The 24,896-nt window shown below is 35.2% G+C and overlaps 1 protein-coding gene across 6 annotated transcripts in view; it reads right to left on the bottom strand.

The window, feature by feature from the left end:
- LOC105479879 (WD repeat domain 35) overlaps nucleotides 1-24,896 on the bottom strand; it is a 64,054-nt gene that overhangs the window by 13,691 nt on the left and 25,467 nt on the right. For all 6 annotated transcript variants that reach the window (XR_011611532.1, XM_011738207.3, XM_071076273.1 and 3 more), the window contains 10 exons: nucleotides 20,249-20,393; nucleotides 17,977-18,046; nucleotides 14,386-14,439; nucleotides 12,712-12,821; nucleotides 12,039-12,249; nucleotides 6,899-6,979; nucleotides 3,460-3,596; nucleotides 2,612-2,815; nucleotides 1,090-1,236; nucleotides 343-475 (listed from right to left, as the gene is read on the bottom strand). Coding sequence is in view for 5 of the 6 variants with exons in the window: in XM_011738207.3 (XP_011736509.1) it covers nucleotides 343-475; nucleotides 1,090-1,236; nucleotides 2,612-2,815; nucleotides 3,460-3,596; nucleotides 6,899-6,979; nucleotides 12,039-12,249; nucleotides 12,712-12,821; nucleotides 14,386-14,439; nucleotides 17,977-18,046; nucleotides 20,249-20,393 (1,292 nt within the window). In the remaining variant the exon portion in view is untranslated. The remainder of the gene's footprint in view (nucleotides 1-342; nucleotides 476-1,089; nucleotides 1,237-2,611; nucleotides 2,816-3,459; nucleotides 3,597-6,898; nucleotides 6,980-12,038; nucleotides 12,250-12,711; nucleotides 12,822-14,385; nucleotides 14,440-17,976; nucleotides 18,047-20,248; nucleotides 20,394-24,896) is intronic.

A 24,896-nucleotide genomic window follows, 5' to 3' on the forward strand; every position in this document is an offset into this window, starting at 1 on the left:
TCAGATTATTTTGAAGCAAATCCCTAGCAACATATCATTTCGTCTGTAAATATTTCATGTATTCAGCTAACATTTAAAAAGCAACTTTATAAATCTTAACAGACAACATGAGACTGTGATAATGTTAAAGTAGTAGGAATGTGACTGACTTTCCCCCTCCATTTTCAAGCATTCTATATAATTTATATATTGTTTTATAATTAAAAGCATCATTCCATGTCTAAGAAACTGTAAAATTATAGATTTTTAATTTTCTTTATTGTGGGAGATATTTCCTGACTATAACATAAAATTTTATAAAGTAACCTAACAATTCCAAAACCTAAAATTTGCAATACCTACTGGAAGTAACTTGTGGTTTTCTGGAAGCGAAACGGCAAGGTTCTCTAATCCCTCATAATCCTCTAACATATAGTAACATTCAGCTAAGCGTTCCTGGTTCCGCCCTTGTACATAATATTGTACAGCATTCAACCTACAGAAAGAAAAAAGGAAAAACTTTTAGAACTAATGTGAATCTCCTGATAAATAAGCCCTTTCAACCAAAATGTTCCTTCATCAGAATTCCCAGTGCTAGTATTACTGTTCATTATCTTCAGCTCCAGAGTAACTTTCAAACATATAAATGGGGAAAAAAATCTAAAGCATATTCTAGTTGTAACATTCCTTGGCTATTCTTAAGAAATACCACTGCTTTACTCCCAAACACCGACATAAATAAGCATACTAATCAAAATGAAAAGAACAAAAGTCAATGATTTCTGAAAATAATATATAATAAAGCAAATAAAAACATTTATTAAACTTTGTTCAAAAATAAGTCATAAAACATTGTAGAATTATATACTCACAGTATCTCTTTGACTACTATCAAAGTAGTCTCAAAGAGAAAACTGCGTGGAGCTAAGTGCAAGTTTTGTGTTTATACACTCCAAATTTTTGTAGTGCTCATCTCACAACTTCACAGGATCTCTGCCTTTCCAAGATGAATCTAGAGGTATCTGCATCTTAGAATTCAAGAACATGATCTTAATTTCCCCAGGATTACTTCCTAGAGAAGTACTGAGGAGCTCCAGGTAAGTTACATACCACTTTTGTCGATCAGCAAAGTAGTCTCCAATGGCATTGTTGGCTTGTTCCATGAGACTGTCATCTGCATCACCAGATCCAGTTTTCAGGAGCTGGAGTACTCTAAACCAATCCCCTAATTTCAGCCGGAGGCCAATAGCAAGATCCCTACAAACAAAGGCATTCATTCATTCATTCATCTATTTGACAAATATTTACCAAGAGCCTACTATGTGTTAGACACAGTTCTAGGTGCTGAGACTACACAGCAGTGAACAATGTCAAACATTTTAGAAACTTAGCCTGACTAGGTAAGAGGAAATGAGGAGCACCTGGAGGTTATGGTTTGAATGTGTGTCCCCTCCAAAATTCATGTTAAAACTTAATCTCCATTGTGATAGTATTAAGAGGTGGGGTTTTGGGGAAGTCATTATGTCTGCCCTTATGAATTCATTAACACCCTTATAAAAGACTCTTCAGAGAATTTGCCCCTTTTGCCCTTTTCACTTTCCACTGTGTAGAGGCATAACATTCAAAGCACCATCTTGGAAGTAAGACAGGGCCCTCAACAGACACTAAACCTGTTGATGCCTTGACCTTAGACTTCCTAGTCTCCAGAACTGTGAGAAAAATATTTCCATTCTTTATAAATTATCCAGTCTCAGGTATCTTGTTATAGCAGTCCAAATGGTCTAAGATACCAGACTAGGGAAAAGAAAACAATGTTGTGCCTTTACTTTCCTGGACTTTCAATTTATTTAGCAAAATAATGATTTAAATAATAATCATTTCTTTTCAGCAATGTCTTAGACGTGATCAGGTTTATTTCAAAACAAAACACGGTGTAAACACATGTGGTTTTATAATTCTTTTCAGAGCCTAAGTCGTATTAGAGATCTCCTGGGAGTATAAATAACATTAATGAAAATGAGATACAATGTTAACAGCTGAAATGAAGTTCAGACAGACTCTCCACCTTGAGGTTCAGTGGCTAAGATTCTCTGCTTTCACAGCAGCTGCCTGGGTTTGATTCCTGGCGAGGGAGACAGGCCTTACAGTTCTTTAATTCAAAAGAAGAAATATTTATGAAGTTCATACATTATTTTATATAAATCAAAAACGAAATCTAAAGAACTAATCTCATTCCCTAACTACTTCTGATTTTTATTTTATGCCTCTTGACAACAGAAAATTAAATAATGACCTAAACAAACAAAGAAAGAAAGAACTGGAATAATGAGCTATGTCATAAATCTGAAAGATCTCAGTCTCTGTTGTTCTATCATTTTTTCCCACCAAATAAAAAGAAAACCTCCCATAGTCAGCCATTATTAAATTTAAAAACAGAGAATAAAACTGCCTCCAGACTATGAAACACAAATAAATGAGGGGCATGTAGAATATCTAGGTTGTAATCCAAACGTAAAATTAATTTCTGAAAGAAACTGTATGACACACCTAATCTATTTATAGTCCCCATTTGTAAAAAATACAATGATGAACTGACAGAGCACTCAGGGATGCCTGCACCTTCGTAATTTACCTTCTGTCCATCTCGAGATACGTTCTTTCAGCCTCTTCAAACCTGCCAAAGTAGCCAACAACTTCAGCCTGTTTCATTGACTCACTCAGTAGTTTGCCCAAGCGCTTCACAAACTTAATGCCTTGGTAATCTTTGCAGCGCACAAATGCTTGCTCTGCAGTGTATAGATCCAGTTTCTGAAGAGCTGCTTCAGCCAGTAGGCGCCTTTATTTTAAAAGAAACAAAAACATAAATGCATATTGCAAATTGCAATATGATAAACTAGTCTTGAATCACAATTATCAATTATTATGTGTCTATTGTTTCTAGAGAAACATGGTGGAAAGTAACACATGCAAACATTTTTCAAATTATATTCTGCTTATTTTGAGGACTTCCAAATCTAAAATGAATTTCTATATTTTATTTATTTATTTTTTTTGAGATGGAGTCTCGCTCTGTTGCCCAGGCTGGAGTGCAGTGGCCGGATCTCAGCTCACTGCAAGCTCCGCCTCCCGGGTTCACGCCATTCTCCTGCCTCAGCCTCCCGAGCAGCTGGGACTACAGGCGCCCGCCACCTCGCCCAGCTAGTTTTTTTTTTTGTATTTTTTTAGTAGAGACGGGGTTTCACTGGGTTAGCCAGGATGGTCTCGATCTCCTGACCTCGTGATCCGCCCACCTCGGCCTCCCAAAGTGCTGGGATTACAGGCTTGAGCCACCGCGCCCGGCCAAATTTCTATATTTTAAAAAGAAGAGCAAGAATGGAAGTTTGTTCCCATCACGAGGATAGTAGGGGAGCAGACGGACAGAGCTGAGACTTTAAAAGCCTACACCTGACATCTTGGGAGAGTTTGCTTTTTTTTAAATACCAAAGTCGGGGGTGTGGATTGTCCTCTATGAACTGAGATGCATCTTTAATTCCAACCTTCTCAATCAGTGCTCGGCTATCTCGCAGAGACCGAATCTCAAAGTTAATTAGGTAATCCTTGTTTGGATGTTCTGGATCCTGAAAGTAAAGATGGAAACAAAAAAAAATTCAAATACTTGCTGTTAGAGTATGTGTTTCTTTTTTATATTAAAAACCAGAACAAAACAAAACAAGAAAAAAAACAGCATCGTATTGTGAGCAAAATAAGGAAGAGAAATCTTCATGTTTGGGTCTTCTGAGTTATTTGAAAAACACCCAAAACCCACAAGTGAAGTCCCTCCTGAGGCAATCAGGTAGCCTATGAGGAAAAGGGGACAGAGGAAAATGGCAGAAGGGGTCCCTCACAGTTATGCATCCCTGTTTCCCTCTGCTCAGATTGATTTTTCACCTTAAATAAGATAACATATCTCAAAGATTCAGCACAATGCCTAGCTGTCCTATTTACAGTATTCAATATTCATTATCTCAGAACTGATCTAACGCTCTCCTGCTTCAGAACTTTGAACAGGTAAACCATCGTGACTGAATCACAGCACCCCAACTCTTTTCCGGCAACTGAATTACTTATTCATCTCCTCAACTCTTCTACCTGAGGCCAAGAATTGTGTCTTATTGGCTCTTAATAGTTGCTGAATTGATGAACAGATGAACTTTGGGTAAATCATTTTACCATTGAGAGCCTTCTTTATCTAAAAAACTTCACAAAATTCAATATAATCATCAATTACAGCAACAACACCACAGGCATTTTCATGCATTCTAGAGCTTAAGGCAATTGGAAATTTATCAGCCTTTCTTGAAAAACACTACTAATGATGAAATCCAGCCAACTAAAAGATTAATCAAAATTAAGAACTTATGTACAGAGAAAATGTAGTAAAAAGCTTTGAATTCATTTAAATATTAAGACTAAACAACTGGAAATTAGGATTATAAGACAAAATTAAAATGTTCTAAATCTTGACCATGTAAAAATAATATATCCACAAAAGGAAAAACAGAAGAAAATGTAAGAATGTTATCTTTTAGAGTGGAAAGACAATACTATTAAAAATTAAAATATAATTTAGACTAATAACTTCCTGTTTTTTCATAATTTTTCTTCTCAACCCAGGAAAATGGTATTGTTTGTAGTGGAAAAATACTATCAAAAAGTCTAGAATTCCTTTAAACTCACTTTCAGGTTATCTAATTAAATTAACACTAAAAAAGTAGATTGTACAATGATGCCATTTTTATAAAATTACTTCTGTTCATCCATCTAAATCTATCAAATCCATATTTCCATATATAACGTGCAGCTGTTAGGAATGATGTTCTGATGTTTAATCTAATGGTAATAACTAAAATATCTGAGTTGTGGGATTTACGGTTTTTTTAAACTTTTTTCAGTACTTTTCTGTACTGCTTGAATTCTACATAACTGTGCCATTTTTTTAAGCAATAAAGTATTCATTTTTAAAAATCAATTTAACCAACACTTTCTGAAAACCAACTCTATATCAGATGTTTGCTAGAGGTTAGGGATTCAAGAAGCTCACTCTCTATCAAACCATTAAATATATAAAAACAGACAAAATATTTCAGTCACCTTAGTTTGACTCTACCCATTTATGACTGCTTTTTTAAAGGGCACTGGAAAAACCACATATTCGGGGGGGAAAAAAAAAGAAAGAAAGAAACAAGGTCTTCTTTCCCTGAATCATTTTGGGAAAGAAGACAAGCAGGAAACATGTTCTGGCTGGGCATGGTGGCTCACACCTGTAATCCTAACATTTTGGGAGGGCAAAGCGAGAGTTTCACTTGAACCCAGGAGTTCAAGACCAGCCTTGGCCAACATGGCGAAACCCCATCTCTACAAAAAAAAAGAAAAAAACACAAAAAATTAGCCAAGCATGGTGGCCTGTGCCTGGGACCCCAGCTACTCATGAGGCTGAGGTGGGAGGATCACTTGAGCTGGGGAGGCAGAGGCTACAGTGAGCCATGATGGCACCACTGCACTGCAGCCTAGGTGACAGAGAGAAACCCTGCTGGAAAAAAAAAAAAAAGACAACTTTCTTCACATGTGAGGAAAAGGAAAAAATATTATCTGGTGGTACTGTATTCAAGTTAAACAGGCAATGAAATAAGTTCATTAGTTTTACAAGTCATATACATTAAACAAGGACAAGAAAAGTGCTATCCATATAGAGGAGAGTCAAATAGTCAAATCTGGAGGTTACATAATCCTAGGTAATAACAGCCCAGACTCCATTTTTGATGGCTGGCTGCTGACAGCTTTTAAACCTCACCCCTTCTTCTTCCCCTCTGCCTCATATGGGGCAAGCTAATGAGAAAGTCCAGATGCTCCTTACTTTGGGGCGCCAGTGAGTTTCAAACCACATAAGTCCCTATCCATTAAAATCCTTACCCCAGACCCACTCCCTAACTACTAAACAACAAAACAACAACAAAAACACCCTCGAGCCAGTCTCCTGTCCCTGTGCTTTCCAGACATTTCAGACAGCTTGGGAAGCCTGCCCTTCTCTCTCCTAAAAAACCTCATTATGGAAGATACGTTCTTGGTGTCTCTATGGTATCATCAATCTTTACATCCAAACCAAATTTTGGGTGGGGGCCCATCCTGTTGCTGCATGGTGGTTACGATATAGAAAAATGAAACTGGTTCACAAGAAAAGAGCCATAATTTACATATCAAACCCAATAACTTCTGGAAATTTTAAATCTACTATCTCAATTCAAAAACTATATATATTACATAGAAAAAGTTAATGCTTTGACTAAAATGAAGGTAAAACTTATCTCAGTATATTCTTAGAGAAAAAAAATTCTCAAACGATGGTCAATGAAGGCCAATGCAGGGGTTCAAAATCATGTCTCGAATTTAAAAAAAGAATTATTTTACAAATCCTGGAAAAAATAGAAAGACAGATCTCTAAAAAAAAGTTACTCGAGTATCTTAGAACTAGAAAAAGGCTAAACTCCTAAATAGTTCTTCAGTACATCATTATTACTACAAAAACAGTAACAGCAATTAGCACTCTTTTTTTTAAGCTCTCGCTTGGCCGTAGCATTGTGCTAATTGCTTTTCACACATTATCTTAAATGATGACAATCCTATAAGTAGTTGTATTATCCATATTTTATAAAGGCAATAACTGAGACTCATACATTTTTAACACTATTTACAGGAAAGGAAAGTGAAGCTCAAAAAGATGAGGGCACCCACCTAAAGGCTGAACAATAAGAGAGCAGGGCTGGGCCTGAGATACATCTGACTCCTGGGTCCACACTGCTAACCAGGATACTACACTGCCTGGTCCAGAAATAAATAATCCCCAGTCAAGCTAGCAACAGAAATGTAACTTTTTAGGAATTACCTTTAATATCTCATCCAAAAGAACAGATTTAATTTCTAAATCCTCAAAATTACAAATATATCCAGAGGTCTGAATGGGTTCCTTTAAAGACAAAAACAAATAATATGTTTCATTATGTAAAATTTCCTCTCTTCTAACAAATCATGCTTTTAAATTTTATTATCAGAGGTTTCAGGTAAACAGAAGAGAGAATGTCATTAAAACCTATATACCCATAACCTAAGTAATTAACATTATGGTAAATATGCTTCATTTAACTTCTTGGCTGAAGTATTGTAAAGTAAGTGCAGTAAATTACGAACATCATGATATTTTACCCCTAACTATTTCGTACATATCTTTAAAACATAAGAATTTTCTCTTACATGGCCACATTACTATGATCACACCTTATATAATTAATATTAATTCCCTAATAGCATGTAATATTCAATTCAATTTTCTCAATTAATAAAAAGTCTTACATAGCTTGAAAATTCTAATTCATGCAATTCAATATTAAAGTTAATTCTTCATAAAACTGATAAATGCTATATTTGTATGTAAGCCCATCTATCAAAGAAATCCCACACCACACTGAACAGTCTCTCCTCTGTAACATGAACCAGAGTGCATTCCCGATATATTTCCTACTCTTAAGACTTATTTGCCAATATGTAAGTGCATGAGACTGTTATACGTCTGCCTCTTATCTTAGTGTTATACAGGCTTGTTGAAGTAAAAAATAGGATATGCATATTATAAAGTAAAGTAGCTACCCTAGATCTTTAGTAGAAAAAAAGGTATCAATATTATATAGACAAAAATAAATAAACTGCCAATATACTTAATACCTCTAAGAATACTGTAAAAAAAATAGAATAATGTTGTCTGGTAATAGAAACAGTATCAGATTGCAATTTTTAAAACTATGTGTATGTATATATTTCATAAAGTAGAAAGTAAGCAAAATCCAAATGAAATAACATTTCAAATTTGTAACTCTGAAAGTTGGTCCTTCACATATGATTCAGAAATTATAATAAAAAGAAGACACCAAAAAGATGAAAACAAGAGGTAAAAACGGAATCATATTTAGTTTGACTTTAGTATGTTTAAGAATGAGGCTCTTGTATGCATACTATAAGTGTTTTGAGGGTTTTTAAATGTTTTTCAGACTGGGCCTGATGGCTCATGCCTTTAATCCCAGCACTTTGGAAGGCTGAGACAAGAGGATCATTTCTGGCCTAGAGTTTGAGATCAGCTTGGCCAACACAGTGAAACACCATCTTTAAAAAAATAATAAAATAAAATAACTTTTTTTTTTTTTTTTTTTGAGACGGAGTCTCGCTCTGTTGCCCAGGCTGGAGTGCAGTGGCCGGATCTCGGCTCACTGCAAGCTCCGTCTCCTGGGTTCACGCCATTCTCCTGCCTCAGCCTCCCAAGTAGCTGGGACTACAGGCACCCGCCACCTCGCCCGGCTAGTTTTTTGTATTGTTTTAGTAGAGACGGGGTTTCATCGGGTTAGCCAGGATGGTCTCGATCTCCTGACCTCGTGATCCGCCCGTCTCAGCCTCCCAAAGTGCTGGGATTACAGGCTTGAGCCACCGCACCCGGCCAAAAAAGTTGTTTTTCTTTTAAAAATTACAAATTGTTGAATAAAATATTCAAGTTACATAAGAAAATTTCATAAAACCCCTTTATTACCTTAAAAAAGGGTTGTATTACATAAACGTAAATAATATGCTTTAAGAGCAAAAAACAAAGAATCAGAACAAAATTTAATTTAAAAAGGAAGCATATATAATAAGATATTTCTTATAGGGTATAGGGGCCTTTTGTATACCTCGATTATTTTGATACTATATGTAAATCAAATATATTTGTATAAACATGTTTATCATTAGAAATTTTTTTTATTTTTGGCTAGACAGTGCAACAAAACAAGATAATCAAAAGATAAACTCACGAAAGTTGATCTATGGAAAAAAAAATACTACCAAAGAGAAAGGGAGAAAGATGGAGAGAGAGAAATAAAAAACTAAGAGTTTCAAAAATAATCTGATTATTAATGCATAAGTAAATACACACATTCATGCAATTCAGATTTTAAAAATTCAACTTCTGCTGGAATTAACCAATTTTCTTTAGTTTCCAAAATTCATTAGCTAACTATTCACACACTTCATTTAAATACGAAGTTTCAGACCAGCAGGGTCTCACCTAAGCAGTATACAAGATATTTCTTTTTATTAAAAAAGTTTCCAAAGCTTTAATAATCTATACTACACCAAGAAATATTGGCACCTTTATTCAGCACACAAATCAGAAGGCCTCATAATATGTACCACATAATGAATATCCTGAAGTACCCTTATTTGTCCTACAATTTTAGTGTATTGTGACATACTGAGGTTTGCATATACCTAAGTGAATTTAGGGATTACATTACCTAATTTTAGCTAACCCTCACAAACTGTACAAGCGGCTTAAAAAGCTTCTTGCAAAGAATTTGTAAATTAAAAGTAATATTAATAATGCAAGCACAAGCCAACAAGGAAAGGTAGAACTGACACCTCTCTTACTCCTAGTACAGATCCTTGTGTCAGTCATATTATGACATGAAAACAATGACAATCCTATCAGTTCTGACCAAAAGTCAGCAAGGTCAAAGTTATCAAGTAGACTATTTGAAACGTGAGACTTTTATCCACTAAGTTAACAAAACCTTGCTCTAAAATCTGCATTATGCTGACATACTAGCTAATGTAACATTAGCATGAACCATAGCAATTAGCATGACTTATAAAAATAAAGTTATATCATCCAGTAAAATTTATTTTTCTCATTCTTTTAAAATTTCTATTTTGGCCCATGATTCATAATATATTAATATGGTAGGTCATGTAAATAATTTCTAAATAAATATGTATATATAAAAGCATATATTCAAAAGTTTGGGAGCACCTTGTTTGAAAAAGAAGCAAATGTACAAAAATGAGAGTCTGATTGATGAAATTATGAGATATGAAAGAAACGTGAATATGAAACTGTAGTGCCAATGAGAAGGAAGAGCCAAGAAAAAGAACAAAAGAGCACAATCAGTACCTTCAGAGGGTCACTGGAGAGGAAAATGATCAAGCAGGGAATATCAACATTAAATATTCATCTCCTAATTCTCAAAAAAAATGTACTTTATCAGTGAATTAAAACTTTGCACACAGATGGCATCTTTTTCTCTCAAATAATCTGAAGACTTACAGCTTAAATAAAGGTATGAATTTAGAATTCTTAACAACACTCAAAAGGATAAAAATATATTCTACTATTACCTGTCAAACAATAACTTATCTCCTAAACAATAACACAGAATACTATGTCCTGAAGGAACATACTATTAAATGTAGCTCAGCAGATCCTGTAAAACAGATCTTCTCTGTTTTGAAGAGATCATGTTCTTACATGATCAATTAGCAGCTAGAAAAGCAAATGAGCAGAGCAGCTAAACCAGTTGCGACCACAGAAAGCCAGTGTCCTTGTGAATGAAAAGAACAGAACAGCATCATTTATAAAGAAATCCAGACAGTGGGAAGGTTGTAAGAAATCCATCTAGCTCTAAATCTAACAGAAATCGAACTACATGCCAAACCAGAAAACAAATTCAAATTAAAAAATAGTATGTTTTTAAAAGGTTGTTCTGTTAAAACTACTTAAGAAACTCTTTCCACCAGGCAAAAATTTCACTTGTACCAGACTGACCATGTGTGCTATAGACACATTATGAGCAGCCAGATATAACAAACATTCTCCCTTTTCCAGGCATATGATTTGTGACTTAGTATGAGCAGGGCAAAGGATAGAAAAGACTCTTAACATTCAAAAAGTATTCTACTCCCATCCTCAAGGTTATCCTGTGATTACCTGTCAAATTCCCACAATTGTTTTGTGGCAAGGATTAAATTTCCCTTGGACCCCTGAAAGAAGCCCATGCTTACAGGTCAAATGCAACAGCTCTGAATCTGAATGCCTTTCCTTTGAACCATTTCTCAGGGTCGAAGAATCACAAAGATCCTAAGACTTGCAAAAGCCTTAACAGAACCTTTGACAGCACTTTACATCAGGGCATTTTACATCCAAAATTCCTGAGTAGGGCTCAAATGGGGAAATGTGAAAATAATTTAGGATATGAAAGGAGCAAACAGTTTACCACTAAATAAATTACTCCAGAAACCCTTTGGCAGCTCAGGGGCCCAAGCATGCAATTTCTTCCCAAGAAGGAAGCTATACATGCAAACAAATGGAAATTAACGATATAAAGCATTTATTAACTTATTCCTTATTATTTACAAGAGTAGAGTGCAGCAGGAGTACAGAAAATTCCAAATTGAAATCCATTACTAATTCAAAAGTCATTTAAAAGATTTATCTTCTTAATGATATTTTGATTAGATTACCACTCAGATTATTTTGTATTTCCTAAATACAACAGCTGACAGTTGGCCAGAGTCAACTAAGTGACAGGAAAATCCAGAGCATAGAAATTAGCTGATGTGAGCCACAAGCAGAAAATCAAAATATAACCTTAAAAATGGGAACAGAGGGGGCTTCCTCATACCCAAAAAAGAGATTAATCACTGCCTGGACTTGCATACTTTTAAGAATATCTGGGTTAAGAAAGAACACAGATTTGTGAGCAATATGATAAATGTAAACAGAAATAAGACAAAGTAAGCACAGAATAAAGTGAATAAAGAGACAGAAAAGAATGAATGGACAAGGAAATTTGAAAACTGTATTTTTTTTATTAGGTTCTTTTAAGAAATTCTGGTAGATAAGACTACTGACTTTCTTTGTTTTCTTAAGTTTGACAAGGAAAAAAAAGGACTAGTGACCATGGCTCCACCTTTTTAGAACAGATAAATAAATGCCTAGGAAGTACTTTTCGGAGAAACTAGAGAATATTTAATAGATAAGCATTTTCTCACCTAAGACCGAATATTTTTAAAATCCACAGAAATGTTCCTATTTATTTTCAGAAATTCATGCAGCCATGTTGGCACTGCTGTTCAACAAACTTCTTAAAGAAACAAGGGGGAATCATCCAGGTTTTTATATTTGGCTCATTATTTATAGACTGTTAACACTCATTGCTTGTTTTTACCTCAGGATCCAAGTTTCTGAAAACATACATTCTTGTCTTCTCCATCATTGCAAACAAATCAGGATTATCTTTGGCCCACTTCATATCCCAGACATCTCTTCGCTCCAATTTTAACAACTCTCCAACTACTTGCTGTCCTGTACTGTCCGTTACTCGAGCATCCAAGTCAAAGAAAGTCAGAACTCCTGAGATATCTATGATAGCAAGACGGCTAAAAATAATGCAATTGGAGAAAAGGAAAAAACTATAAAATTACTATCAGCAATCATGAGAATAATTACCTACAGCCATTCTTCTTCAAAATCAGATTATCAGAAGCCTGGAATACAGTAGAAATGGCTTAAATTTTTTTAAATAAATTTGATACAAGATATGGACTGCTCTCCATTTTGCTCTCTTCTGAGGAAAATGTATCCAAAGAGATGAAACCAATGGGTATTAAATATAAAATAATCTCAATGCTTTTAAGTTTTATGAGTAAAAATTATACTAGTACTTCCATATGCCCCATTAAAGATACTTAAACCAAATGCAGTATGAAATAAAACCATACTGAATTTTAAGACAAGTTCAATAGACACACCCATCTTCACATTTATTACATATAAATCTAACAATCCCAACTGATAATTCCTAAGTCTAACATCTACATGAGCAGAGTTTTCAGGCTTACCTAGAGTTGCAATTCAAGGATAACTGGTAGCCTCGACAATTAAGGGAATATTTTTGAATCAAACCAACATTAGGTAGACTGTATCTCTGAATGGTGCCAGATTCACGACCCTATGGAAATTACTTCTGATTACTTAATTAAGCATACGTGTATCATAATATTAAACTACAACTATCTCTCTATATGTCTATACATTTGTCTTAAAACCAAAGTGATGTCACAGCAAATTCTCAATTCTAATAACGAATCATGTTCTTAAGTATATATTTATCTACTAATTTAATTAAACCTTTTTCAAATAGCTGAAGTATTCTAATTTTTTTTCATGTAATACTTCAGTAATACACAAATTCTTCTATCACAAGGAAAAAAATCTAAAGTTATTTATATTTGTTATCTAGGTTAATATTCAGGGCACATTAAAAGCTAAAACATAAAGTACTTGCTGAGTTAAATTACATACATATATGAAAAATCAACAGAAGATCATATGAAATAACTGTTATGAAAGTCTAGGTTTTTATCCTATAGCCATCCATCTGATACTAGTTTTTAGCAAAAGGAAAGATGATCTGAATGCAGTGATACCATGAGTATTAGTTTAAATATGTTTAAAAAAAAAAGCAGCATATAATTGTCTACACAACTCAGGGCAAATCTTAAAGTTGACAGATCAACAGTAAGTACAATGCCATGAGAGAACTGTGGGTTTTAAACCTTGGCTGCCTCAGGCCATGGCAATGGGACAAAGTGGAAGCCTCCACACAGCTGATCTTTACCTCTCCTCTTTTTAATCAGAGAACCACTGCTTTTGCAGCTGGGTCTCATGAGGGCTTATCAGAAACAAGGAAATACTATAGAAATATTATGCTCTTAAGATTTTCCTCCCATAAAATTAGCTAATGGCTGAGGAATGTAACTAGAACTGGAATATATACTATTAAGGTTTTGTTTACATAATTCAAATGCAATAACTCCAGCAGCATTACTGTATTAAAGTAAATATTTATTTCTAAAATTAATATTTTCAAATCTTAGAGGTCAAGAGAAGACACTATGTCATTGATTCTATCTGAAAAATTCAGCTGAAATTTGCCATAGGTTTCTCTATTTTACTGGCTGGCAAACATGTTACCTCGTCATTCTAAGTCTTACGAAAGTAGCTGAGCCAAAGCACTTTCTCCAACATAAAATACCCGGCTACACAGAGGAAGAAACTTTCTAATACCTACTACCACCATGCAATCTGCCCCACATCCATCAACCTCCCACAGGACTCATTCCACTCAGTGTTAGAAACTGTAGGTGTAGCCTGTCTTCTCGTCTGGTCATCATTCTATTGCTTTCATAAATAGCTATTTTTGCAAATGGTTAATAATTTGTGAGGAAAGCTTTAAAACTTTCTTATTTCTTATACTGAACTTATATTCAGGGTACAGTAAAACTTGGGGCACCCATAAGATGATATTCAAAACTTTACTGTAATTTTTTTTTTTTAGAGACAGGGTTTCACTGTGTTCTCAGTCTGGTTAGCAACTCCTGGCCTCAAGCAATCCTCCTGCTTCAGCTTCTCAAGTAATTGTGATTACAGACATGGGGCACACATCTGGCTCCTAGAGTATTTTTATAATTTAAACAATTATTATTCATAAAATAAGTTTTTGCAAAACTTACCACAATCAATATCTTATCTGATGCAGTTATGGCACAAATTGGATCCCTTGTGCCCTAAAATAAGTTAATCAATCATTACTATTCAACAAACATTTATTGAATAACTAATCTGGTACAAGGTAATATGCAATTCACTAAGCAGTCAATGTTTATTAACTTAACCAACATTTATTTACTGAGCACCTACTATGTGCCAAACACTGAACTAAGCACTAGAGATATTCCGATGAAATCTTTACCCTCAGAGATTACTCAAAAGTCTATTGGGGAAGACAGTGAACTAAACACCTCCTTGCAGGACAGTATGATAAAAGAAGAGGTAGAAACAGAGGTTATGAGAGCACAGAGAAAGGAGTATCTAACTTACACCAAGACAGGCAAAAAGCTGAGCTCAGGCCTAAAAGAGAAACAGACAGCAGAAGGGTCAGCACATATTAAATTGAGGAAATGTAGGAAGGCATTGCACTGCAACAACCTGGACAAGTCTCTAGGGCATTACATTTAGTGAAAAAAGCCAACCTCAAAAGGTGACATACTATATGATTCTATTCATAAAACATTCTCAAAGTAACAAAACTACAGAGATGGAGAACATATTAGTGATTGCGAGGGGACAAGGATGGGGCTGGGCCCAGCTACTTGGGAGGCTGAGGCAGGAGAATCGCTTGAACCCAGGAGGCGGAGGTTGCAGTGAGCTGAGATCACGCCACTGCACTCCAGCCTGGGCAACAGTGCAAGATTCTGTCTCAGAAAAAAGAAAAAAGAAAAAGAAAAAGAAAAGAAAAGAAAAAGAAAAAGAAAAGAAAATAGAAAAGAAAAGAAGAGATAAGATCCCTTATGGTGATAAAACTAGATAAACCTACACACACACCTATTAGCACATATAAAAACGGCTGAAAACTGAATAAGCTCATAGTCTAGTTACAGTACTGTGCCAACGTCAGTTTCCTGGTTTTGATACTCTACCGCACGTATATGTCACCACTGAAGAAAGCTGAGTGATGGGACTCTTTCTGCAATTTTCTATTAGCCTACAATTATTTCAAGATAAAATGTTTTTTATTAAAAATTTTAAAAACCAGTGTGATATATTCAGGAAATCTCAAGTTGTTTGCCACAGCTGGTATCTGAGGAATATGCTGGGAAGTGGGCCAGGGAGGCGGAGTAGTTGTGGCTATTTATACTTTACTCTGAAAAATATGGGGACTTACAGAAAGCTTATAAATGGGGAGGAACTATATGTAACATGATTAGATTTATATTTTAGAAAGGTTGTAATGGTCAGAAGTATGATAAATGGACTGGCATAGTGGGGATGGGGAAAACTGAAAGTAGAGAGACTATTCTGTTCAATATGCTAGCCACTAACCTGATGTCACCATTTAAATGTAAACTTCCATTAATGAGAGTGAAATACAATTTAAAATTCAGTTCTTCAGCTGAACTAGCGATATTTTAAGTACTCAATAGCCACATATGGCTAGTGGCTACTGCACTGGAGAACAAAGATATATAGTATTTCCATTATCACAAGAAGTTCTATTGGGCAGTGCTGGATGGAAATTATTGCAGTGATGTAGGCAGAAACTAATAGCAGACCAAACTGATACAGAGATGGAAAGGGGAAAGCCAATTTGAAAGAAATTTAAGAGACAGAATCAAGATGACTTGGTGATTTATTAGACATGGAAAGCAAGAGAAAATGAGTTCTCATGATTCTTGCGGAGATAGTGAAGCCAACCACTGATATATAGAATATATATGGAGAAATGAATTGGGAGGGAAGCTGAGTTCAGCCTCAGACAGATTAAACTTGGGGTGCTTTTGAGCTGCTCAATTTCTTGCTATCCAGACAGCAAGAAATACGTTATTCAGAAATCAAAAAAACTCAACATTGGAAAAATACATATTAGAGTCATTGGCATATGGTTAAAGGGGTGGATTTCAATAAGAACACTAAGAAGAGTGTATTAATAGGTTTTTTTTTTAAAAAAAAAAAAAAAGGGTAGATGGCTTAGGGCTAGACATTAGGGAACATCACAATAAGTGATGCACAGATGAACCCTTGACAAAGAAGGCTCAGAAGGAAAAGCTAGAGACAAAGCCAGGAGTGTGGTTTCATGAAAGCCAAGAAGAAAAAAGTAGTCATTAAAAATATTAAATGTAATGTGTAGATCAAATAATACAAAGACAGAAAAAGACCTATTGGACTCGGCAATTCAAAGTCTTCTGAAAACCAGAATGCAATGAAGTGCAGATGGAATGCACAGTAGGGGAAAGATGAATACAGAATAATCTTTCAAGAAACTCAGCTATGAAAGGAGGAAGAGAGAACGCCGTAGCTGGAAGAAAATACATGATTGACAATGGAAACTTCTGTTGTTTTTAAGATGGCATCTATTTTAATTGATGTGAGGGTACAGGGGAAAAGCTGGTTGATGATGAATCAATTTCCCAAAAGTTCCCTATCAAAGAGACTGTTTCTTATTCACCAGTAGATTCCCAGTACCTACTCCAATGTCTCACACTTAATAGACATTCAGAAAATACTTAATTAAAAAAATGGACGGATACATAGATGACTAGATGAACTCTTGCATGTTCTAGCAGATACATCACTAGATCTGCTGTAAAAAAATTAAGCTTGAACCCTTGCTTTGTTACTTAATCATTTTATGATCCTGAGTAAATCAGTGAACTTCTCTATCAGTTTTCTAACCTATAAGAGAGGAGATGGCATGCTGCTTGACTTACAGAGTTTTGAGCATCGGGTAAGAAATGAGACAACAGTTTTATAAACAATAGGCACTACTTTAAATACTCTGAGAAAACCATTTCAAAAACTACTGACTGAAATAGCAAATTATATTAGTTTCTAAACAAAAGCACATTTTCATAAAGAAACAGTTAACTATCTGCAAAATATGTGCACTCACTAATACGCCAGGGATGACAGATCAATCCATGGTAGATGGACAGATAAAGACACAGACAGATGGGAAGGTGTGAGGAGGGGAGGAGGAGTTATGTTTTCCAATATTTTTAGATAATACACTTTTCTAAGTAGTATATTAGCCACTTATCACCATCTACCATCTTTTTTTTTTTTTTTTTTTTTTTTTTTTTGAGACGGAGTCTCACGCTGTTGCCCAGGCTGGAGTGCAGTGGCGCGATCTCGGCTCACTGCAAGCTCCGCCTCCCGGGTTCCCGCCATTCTCCTGCCTCAGCCTCCTGAGTAGCTGGGACTACAGGCGCCCGCCACCGCGCCCAGCTAATTTTTTGTATTTTTAGTAGAGACGGGGTTTCACTGTGGTCTCGATCTCCTGACCTTGTGATCCGCCCGCCTCGGCCTCCCAAAGTGCTGGGATTACAGGCTTGAGCCACCGCGCCCGGCCACCATCTACCATCTTTATTTCAGTCCAAGAATTTTTAAGATCTAGGAAAAGGTTTTCAGAAGAGAATTATTTTAAATAATTGCTAAAATAATATCCTATTCACTGGGAACAAATTATTTTTCAGGTTTCAAAATAAAATTATAATATTTCAAATCTACAGATATTAACATTTTCTAGAAAAATTAAAATCACCTACTTGAATGGCTTTACTATAATCAAGCACACCATCCATTGATCCAGAAGGGGTATCATCAACATGATAAATTCTGCAAAAAAGATCAGAATTTCAAAGAAAGTTTAAGTATAATTTATACTATTTCATAATCTCTAGAATAAACGACTAGATAACATCAATTAATACTTTTATTTATATAAAAATTCTGATTATTTTAGAGCATTCTCAACACAGTTAAATCTTAATGAAGATAAAAATTATCTACCAGGTGTTTACTAGTTATACAAATGATATGCTCCTGAAAGCTGTACCAAAAACATATCTGAACATTGAATCATATATTCCCAATGAATTTCATTAAGCCCAGAGAGATATTTTACCTTACGCTCCATATGAACATCAGTGAAGAGTAACATCTAATTCACTAGCTTTCTCTGTTGTTTCTCCATAATTTCTCTTCTATCAGTGTGTTTAATGAAAGTAAACTTAAGTGGATTTAGGAGGTTCTAATTAATGGAACTTCTGCACTGAAGTAAAGAAGCTTTTCCTACCCTTTCCTGTATTAGGAAGAGGTATCACTTCTGGACATCCACTGTCTCTCTAGTACCGGTATCTGTATTATTATTTTTTAAATAAATTTAAGGGGTATAAAAGTACAGTTCTGTTATATGGATATATTGAGTAGTGGTGATGTCTGGGCTTTTAGTGCAACCATGACCCAAGTAATGTACATTGTACACATTAAGTAATTTCTTATCCCTTACCCCCTACAACCCTCCCACCCTTCTGAGTCTCCAATGTCTATTATTCCACATTCTATGTCCATGTGTACACATTATTTAGCTTCCACTGGTGACCTTTGGCAAATAATTTAAGCTCATGTGTCTGTTTCCTCTCTGTAAAACAAGAATAATGAGCACTGATTAGATTTATGAAAGTGTCTCGCACATAAGAAGTACCCAATAAATGTTGGCTGTTATCACCATCATCAACTGTACTTTAGAGATGAGGAAACTGAGTTCTAGGGGGAACCTGCTCAAAGTTATTCAAACCAGCACACATATCCCAGGTAGAAATATAAGGAAATGCTGCCTTCTTGATTTAAACAAAAGTCAGAATCTCTTTAGCAGACTACAAGCAGACACTCTGGAGAGGATAGGCTTTTTGCCCCAACTTTGTCCTAAGATCTATGTTCTCCCACAAGATTGTAGGCCTCTGCTCATTACTGCTACCACGGTAAGTCCTACCAGCATGAGGACTACCACATGCTGCCCTCAAAGAAGCCAAAGGTTCTTTCCATTTGGTCTTCCAGCAACACTGAGAACACAAGATATAACATTTTTCAATGTTTTTTTCCTGCCTCCACATGAATTTGCATACCCAACATACTTTTACTGAGGATCCACCTCCTAACCTAGCACATGAGTGAGTCTTAAAGGGAAGACAAGGGGAGTCTGCATTAAGATCTCAAGGGTGTAAAGGAAGATAATGATTTGAAAAAACACCTAGCATTTCTGTCATGACTCTACCACTCACTTCCGCCAACACAGGCCTATGTTCCCATTAAGAATCCTTAGGTTAAAACATTCAACAAAATGCTTTACTTACAGGCTTAGAGTAACAGCAGCAGAACAGCAAACACAGAGTATCACTAATGGAGACAACATAACTTACAAAACACCGTAAATGCTTCTTCAGTTTGAGGGGAATCCCTCTATCCTGGCTTCTAACCTATCTACTATGTGGCAGAGCCCTTTTTACCCCACTTACTAGAAGTAATTCCAACTCCAGACTCCTTGGAAACCAGGGCAAGAAAAAGAAGCTAAGTCCCCAGTTCACCCCACCTAAAGACTTCTTCCATATGTGTGTCTAAAGGCCTGCCTTTCCTCTGGTCACTGATATTAGAATCACCCCACCCTCTTGGGAAGACCTATACCACTAACGTATAGGAATAAAGCCTTAGTTAGATCCTTGGATCTCAAGCAAACAATCATATTTTAGTATAGCATATTAACTCTAATCTGGTGGGAAGGGTGAGTGAGGACAGCCATTTCCTTATAAAAACACAGCCTTCCAATCTTTATCTCTAAGGGCTTTCTTTGATTACACCATGCCACCTCTCTTTATTTTAATAAATTTAAACACATAAATTTTAAAGATAATCAAATTAATTGAAAAAACATTTCTACTAATCAAGACACTACAGTTATTAAGCATGACAATTTATAATTACTATGTCTGACTTAAATGTGGTATGGTTGAGCTACTAAAAAGTATGTATCAAAAGATATACCTTTCTCTCCCTTCTTTTCGAGACCGTGTGATCTGATTAATTTCCAATGCTGTGAGCTTCTTTGCCACACGATATTGCCAGGTATAAAATGCTTCTTTCGAGGCTGCTATCACATGGGTTTTTGTCATTGCAACAAACAGTGGTACTGTTAAAAATAACATTAAGATAATTTACAGTTATACAGAATTGCAAAATGTTTGTGCTGCAAAGGCCTTTAGCAATCACGGAGTTCAACGCCTTATTTTACAGGCAATATACCCCCACATAGTCTCAAAATACCCACACACGGTCTCTGAAATCAGAAAAGAATCAAAAGCTTGTAGAATCATACAAAAATACTAACTCAAAATAAATCAAAGACTCAATTGCAAGAGCTAAAACCATAAACACTAAAAAGAAAACTTGGGAGTACATCTTTATGACCTTTGGTCAGGCAATAATTGGCTTCTTAGATATGACACCAAAAACACAAATGACAAGAGAAAAATTAGACAAATTGGAGTTCATTAAAATTAAAAATATTTGTGCTTCAAGGGACACTATCAAGAAAGAAAAGAAAAATCTCCCAAGTCCCTTCCTAAGGAATATATTCTTCTAAACAAATAATTTTTAATATTCCTAATATGTATTGGAAATATATTCTCCCAAGCAAATAGTTCTTTTCATCTGCCCCATTTCTTAGAGAATATTTAATTGAACTCCTACTGTATATCCTTTTATGAAGTAGATAGTCTCATCAAATCCATCTTATAGATAAATAAACAGAGGTTTAAAGAAGTAGAACAACTTGCCCAAGGTCACAAAACACAAAATAAACAACATAAAATTAAACACTCATGCAAAATACATAAAAGCAAAAAACTCCTTCAAAAACAGATTATACTGTTTTCTGAATTCATGAACAATCAAAACAGTGTAAAACTTAATTTTTCTATTATAAATACTATGCAATGTAATCATTAATATGGCCGGAATAAAGACATAATGTTACTAGGAGGTACCATTTATAGAATTCTTGCCAGAGTGCAGACAAAGGGCATGTGAGGCAGCAAGAGACTTAGAAACTGAACAAAGAATTAGAAACTAGTCTGATAGTTCGATGTTAACTGAGTGTGTTAACAACTCAGGGATTCAAATTCAATAATTTTTATATGCTAAATAACTCAGTCCAACTGAGTAATTTTTTTAAAAATTCTTTTTTCACTGTAACTGTCAAGATTTTTTCATTCAAAATACTATTACCAACCTCTGGAGGGAGCTCAAAGCCTTTCTTGGAAGGAGCACTTTGCTGAAAGCCATGCATGGAGAATGACAGCAAAGCCTCCAGGGTGTGCTCCTGCCAGGTCAGGCTGCACTCTCCTTTCCCTGACCTGGTCTTCACTAAATCTTAAGACATTTGTTAAATATTCAGTAAATTCCACTATGGATACTCGAATGCTGGTAACTATTACGCCCTTACTGTAATTTGAAGCAAGTTTGTATACCTTAACTGCTTTCTAATAAAATATCATGTTTTCCTAAGTATGTAAAAGCATTCTTCCAACCAATGTTTACCTACAATTATAAATTACACTCTTGTTCCTTTCTTTTTGATAGAACCTAAATACTCACAAGGGTTTATCATTAGCCTGACTACTTCAAAATTAAAATGTTAGTGGTTCAAGGTAAGAGTCAGACTTCTTGGATTCAAATGACAGGCACTTGCTAATTCTGTGGTCTTGAATAAATTATTTGTTCTCTCTGAACGTCAGTTTACTTACTGTAAGTTGCAGATAATAATAATGCCAACCCTACAGAGCTGTTTTAAAATTTAAGAGAGATAACAATATAAATATCATATAAACATATAGCATAGCACAGAGCCTGGCATAGAGTAAATGCTTAATAATACTTTTAAAAGACAGTATTTATTGAATGTTTAAAAATATACAACAGGCAGTGTTCTAAATATATAACATATATTAACTCACAACTTCCCTATAAGGTAAGCATTATTATCCTCATTCAGCAGATAAAGAAACTGAGGAATGTGAATTTGCCCATATCACACAGCTAGAAAGTAGTAGAGCTGGACACAAACCTGGTCAATCTGGCTCCAGAAACTGCTCTTAACTACTAGAGCAGACTGACCCTCACTAAGGATTAAGAAGTATTAGTTAGACATGGTTGCTATTATTCTTTTCATTTTTATCACCTACATAGGATTTTATAATAAAACTATATATAAATTCTCAGTTACTACAAAAAATACAAATATATCTGAAAAATATGTTCTTTTGAATCAGTAAGTTGGTGATTTCAGCAAATTCATATGGGTAGATAATCCTACCTATATATATTTTGCTAGATCTTTATTAAGATTCATCCCACCTAGACTAAGCTTCTACGAAAAGCAAAACAAAATTGTAACAGATACACTGTTTTAGGACAAGAACACAGCCTAGATGAAAGCCCTCCATGCCCTTTTTGACTGTTCAATATCTGAAAAGAAAAAAATTTGAAATATCTAGAAAGGTTATTGGATTTTTTTTTTTTTTTTTTTTGAGGCGGGTTCTTGCTGTGTCATCCAGGCTGGAGTGCAGTGGCACGATCTTGGCTCAGTGCAACGTCTGCCTCCTGGGTTCAAGAGATTCTCCTGCCTCCGCCTCTCGAGTAGCTGGGATTACAGGTGCATGCCACCACGCCTGGCTAATTTTTGTATTTTTAGTAGAGATGGGGTTTTGCCACGTTGGCCAGGCTGGTCTCGAACTCCTGACCTCAGGTGATCTACCCGTCTCAGCCTCCCAAAGTGCTGGGATTACAGGAGTGAGCCACCGTGCCCAGCTTGGAAAAAAAGTTTTTAAGAAAATAATTATGCTTTCATTAACTGAACTTTGTAATGCTAATAGGCAGTCATTACTAGCCAAGCAAGAATGTAAAATAATTTAAAACAATCTTGGAATTCACATATAAATAAAACCTGCTTGTAATATTTTAATGCTAAGGCCTGAAATAAATGCCGACATCTGTAATGTTCACCCACTTTCCCATTTATTCATTTCTCAGTCCTTTCAAGTGCCGGTGAATTGAAATTTCACTGAAATGTTTTCATCAAATTAACTCTCTCTGAAATACATGGAAAACCTAGTGCACATGTTAGATACCATCACTAGAGAGCTGCCCATGTGCTCCCACTAAAACGGCTGCAGCATAGGCAAACGGGTACTTGATGGCCACTTTCCATGCCTTCATTCCTCTGCAAATGCCGTTTTCTTTCCTTGAAATGTCACCTAAAGAAATACTTATTTTTCGAATTTCAGCTCAAATGAAACCTTCTCTAAGTAGAAAGATGTCTCTGACATCCTTATACACCAATAACCATTTGCCTGGCACCCGGGGCAATACCTCGCACGCACCCGGGGCAATACCTCGCACGCAGTAGGGAGGCAGTAAATCACTGTTCAATGAATTAACTAGGTTTTAATTATTTGTTCAGAAATCCCACAGGAAATGTTATAATTAATTTCTTATTATTCCCAGTGACCAGTAGTACCTGAAACAGTGTATACTCATTGATAGTTTGCTAAATAAATGAATCATCATTTTTTATTTACATGATAGAAAATTTCCATGCATTCAATAAACATTTATGATGGGCCAAGGCAGTGTTAGGTCATGGGGAAACAGAAGTTAATTACACATAGATCTTTAAAAAGTTCAAAGTCTAGTGGGGAAGATAGATAAGAAAATTGATAAGCACGGTGCAGGTTAAGAGGTATTTTGGATGGAAGCACACCAAAGGTATTATGAGTGCTCAAGAAAAGAGCACCAAAAAAGGATACCTAACTCTCATGTGTAGAGTATAACAGAGTACCACAAACTACACTTCTATAACAATCTATAAAGTTCTTTTTTAAAGTTTCTACAAAAATTGTAAAGAGGAAGAGTAGATGGTAAAAGAAAAATAATAAATCCTAAATTCTAGAAGAGTAGCACTCATATATTTTTTTTGTTTTAGCCTCCAGTCCTCATAAACATTTGGCATAGAAACTTTAAAAAGGAATTTTACAGGATATGTATGAAACAAAAATGTTGAGTCTTTGGCTGTGTTCGCTGCAGGCCAATGAAAGAACTGTTTGTTAAAATCTCAGCCAGCGAGACTACAAAAAAAAAAGTTTTGAGACTCAAAAATACAAATAATCATGCCCTCAAGTATTTGCCATTTTATGAAGAAGGATTTACATTTGCTTTATTTTAAAAAACAGTCTACCTGTGATAAAAATTACTTTGAGATTAACCCTATCACCATTATGATTCTATGTTAAAACTTTAGATATTAAAAGAAAAAGTATATAATCTGAAGACTGACAAAATTTACCTCTTAAAGACTGTTATGCTTCTAGTAAACAAGAGATATTTATGTGAAGAGAGTCTGTAATAATTTTAAGCTAAGCTTTTTAACAAGGAACATTAATGTGTATATATATGTGTGTGTATATAAACATATACATATATAAAACATATAAACATGTCTATGTAGCAATGAATGTAAGACACGAAGTTGAAATGTGTCAATATATCTAAGTGAGTAGGTTATCAAGACCCTATAAAGTCTTTGAGGTCATTATTTCTCATATTTGCTTTTATCACCCAAAGAGCTTAGCAAAAT

Source organism: Macaca nemestrina, chromosome 13 (genome assembly GCF_043159975.1).
Source record: "Macaca nemestrina isolate mMacNem1 chromosome 13, mMacNem.hap1, whole genome shotgun sequence".
Taxonomy (NCBI): Eukaryota; Metazoa; Chordata; class Mammalia; order Primates; family Cercopithecidae; genus Macaca; species Macaca nemestrina.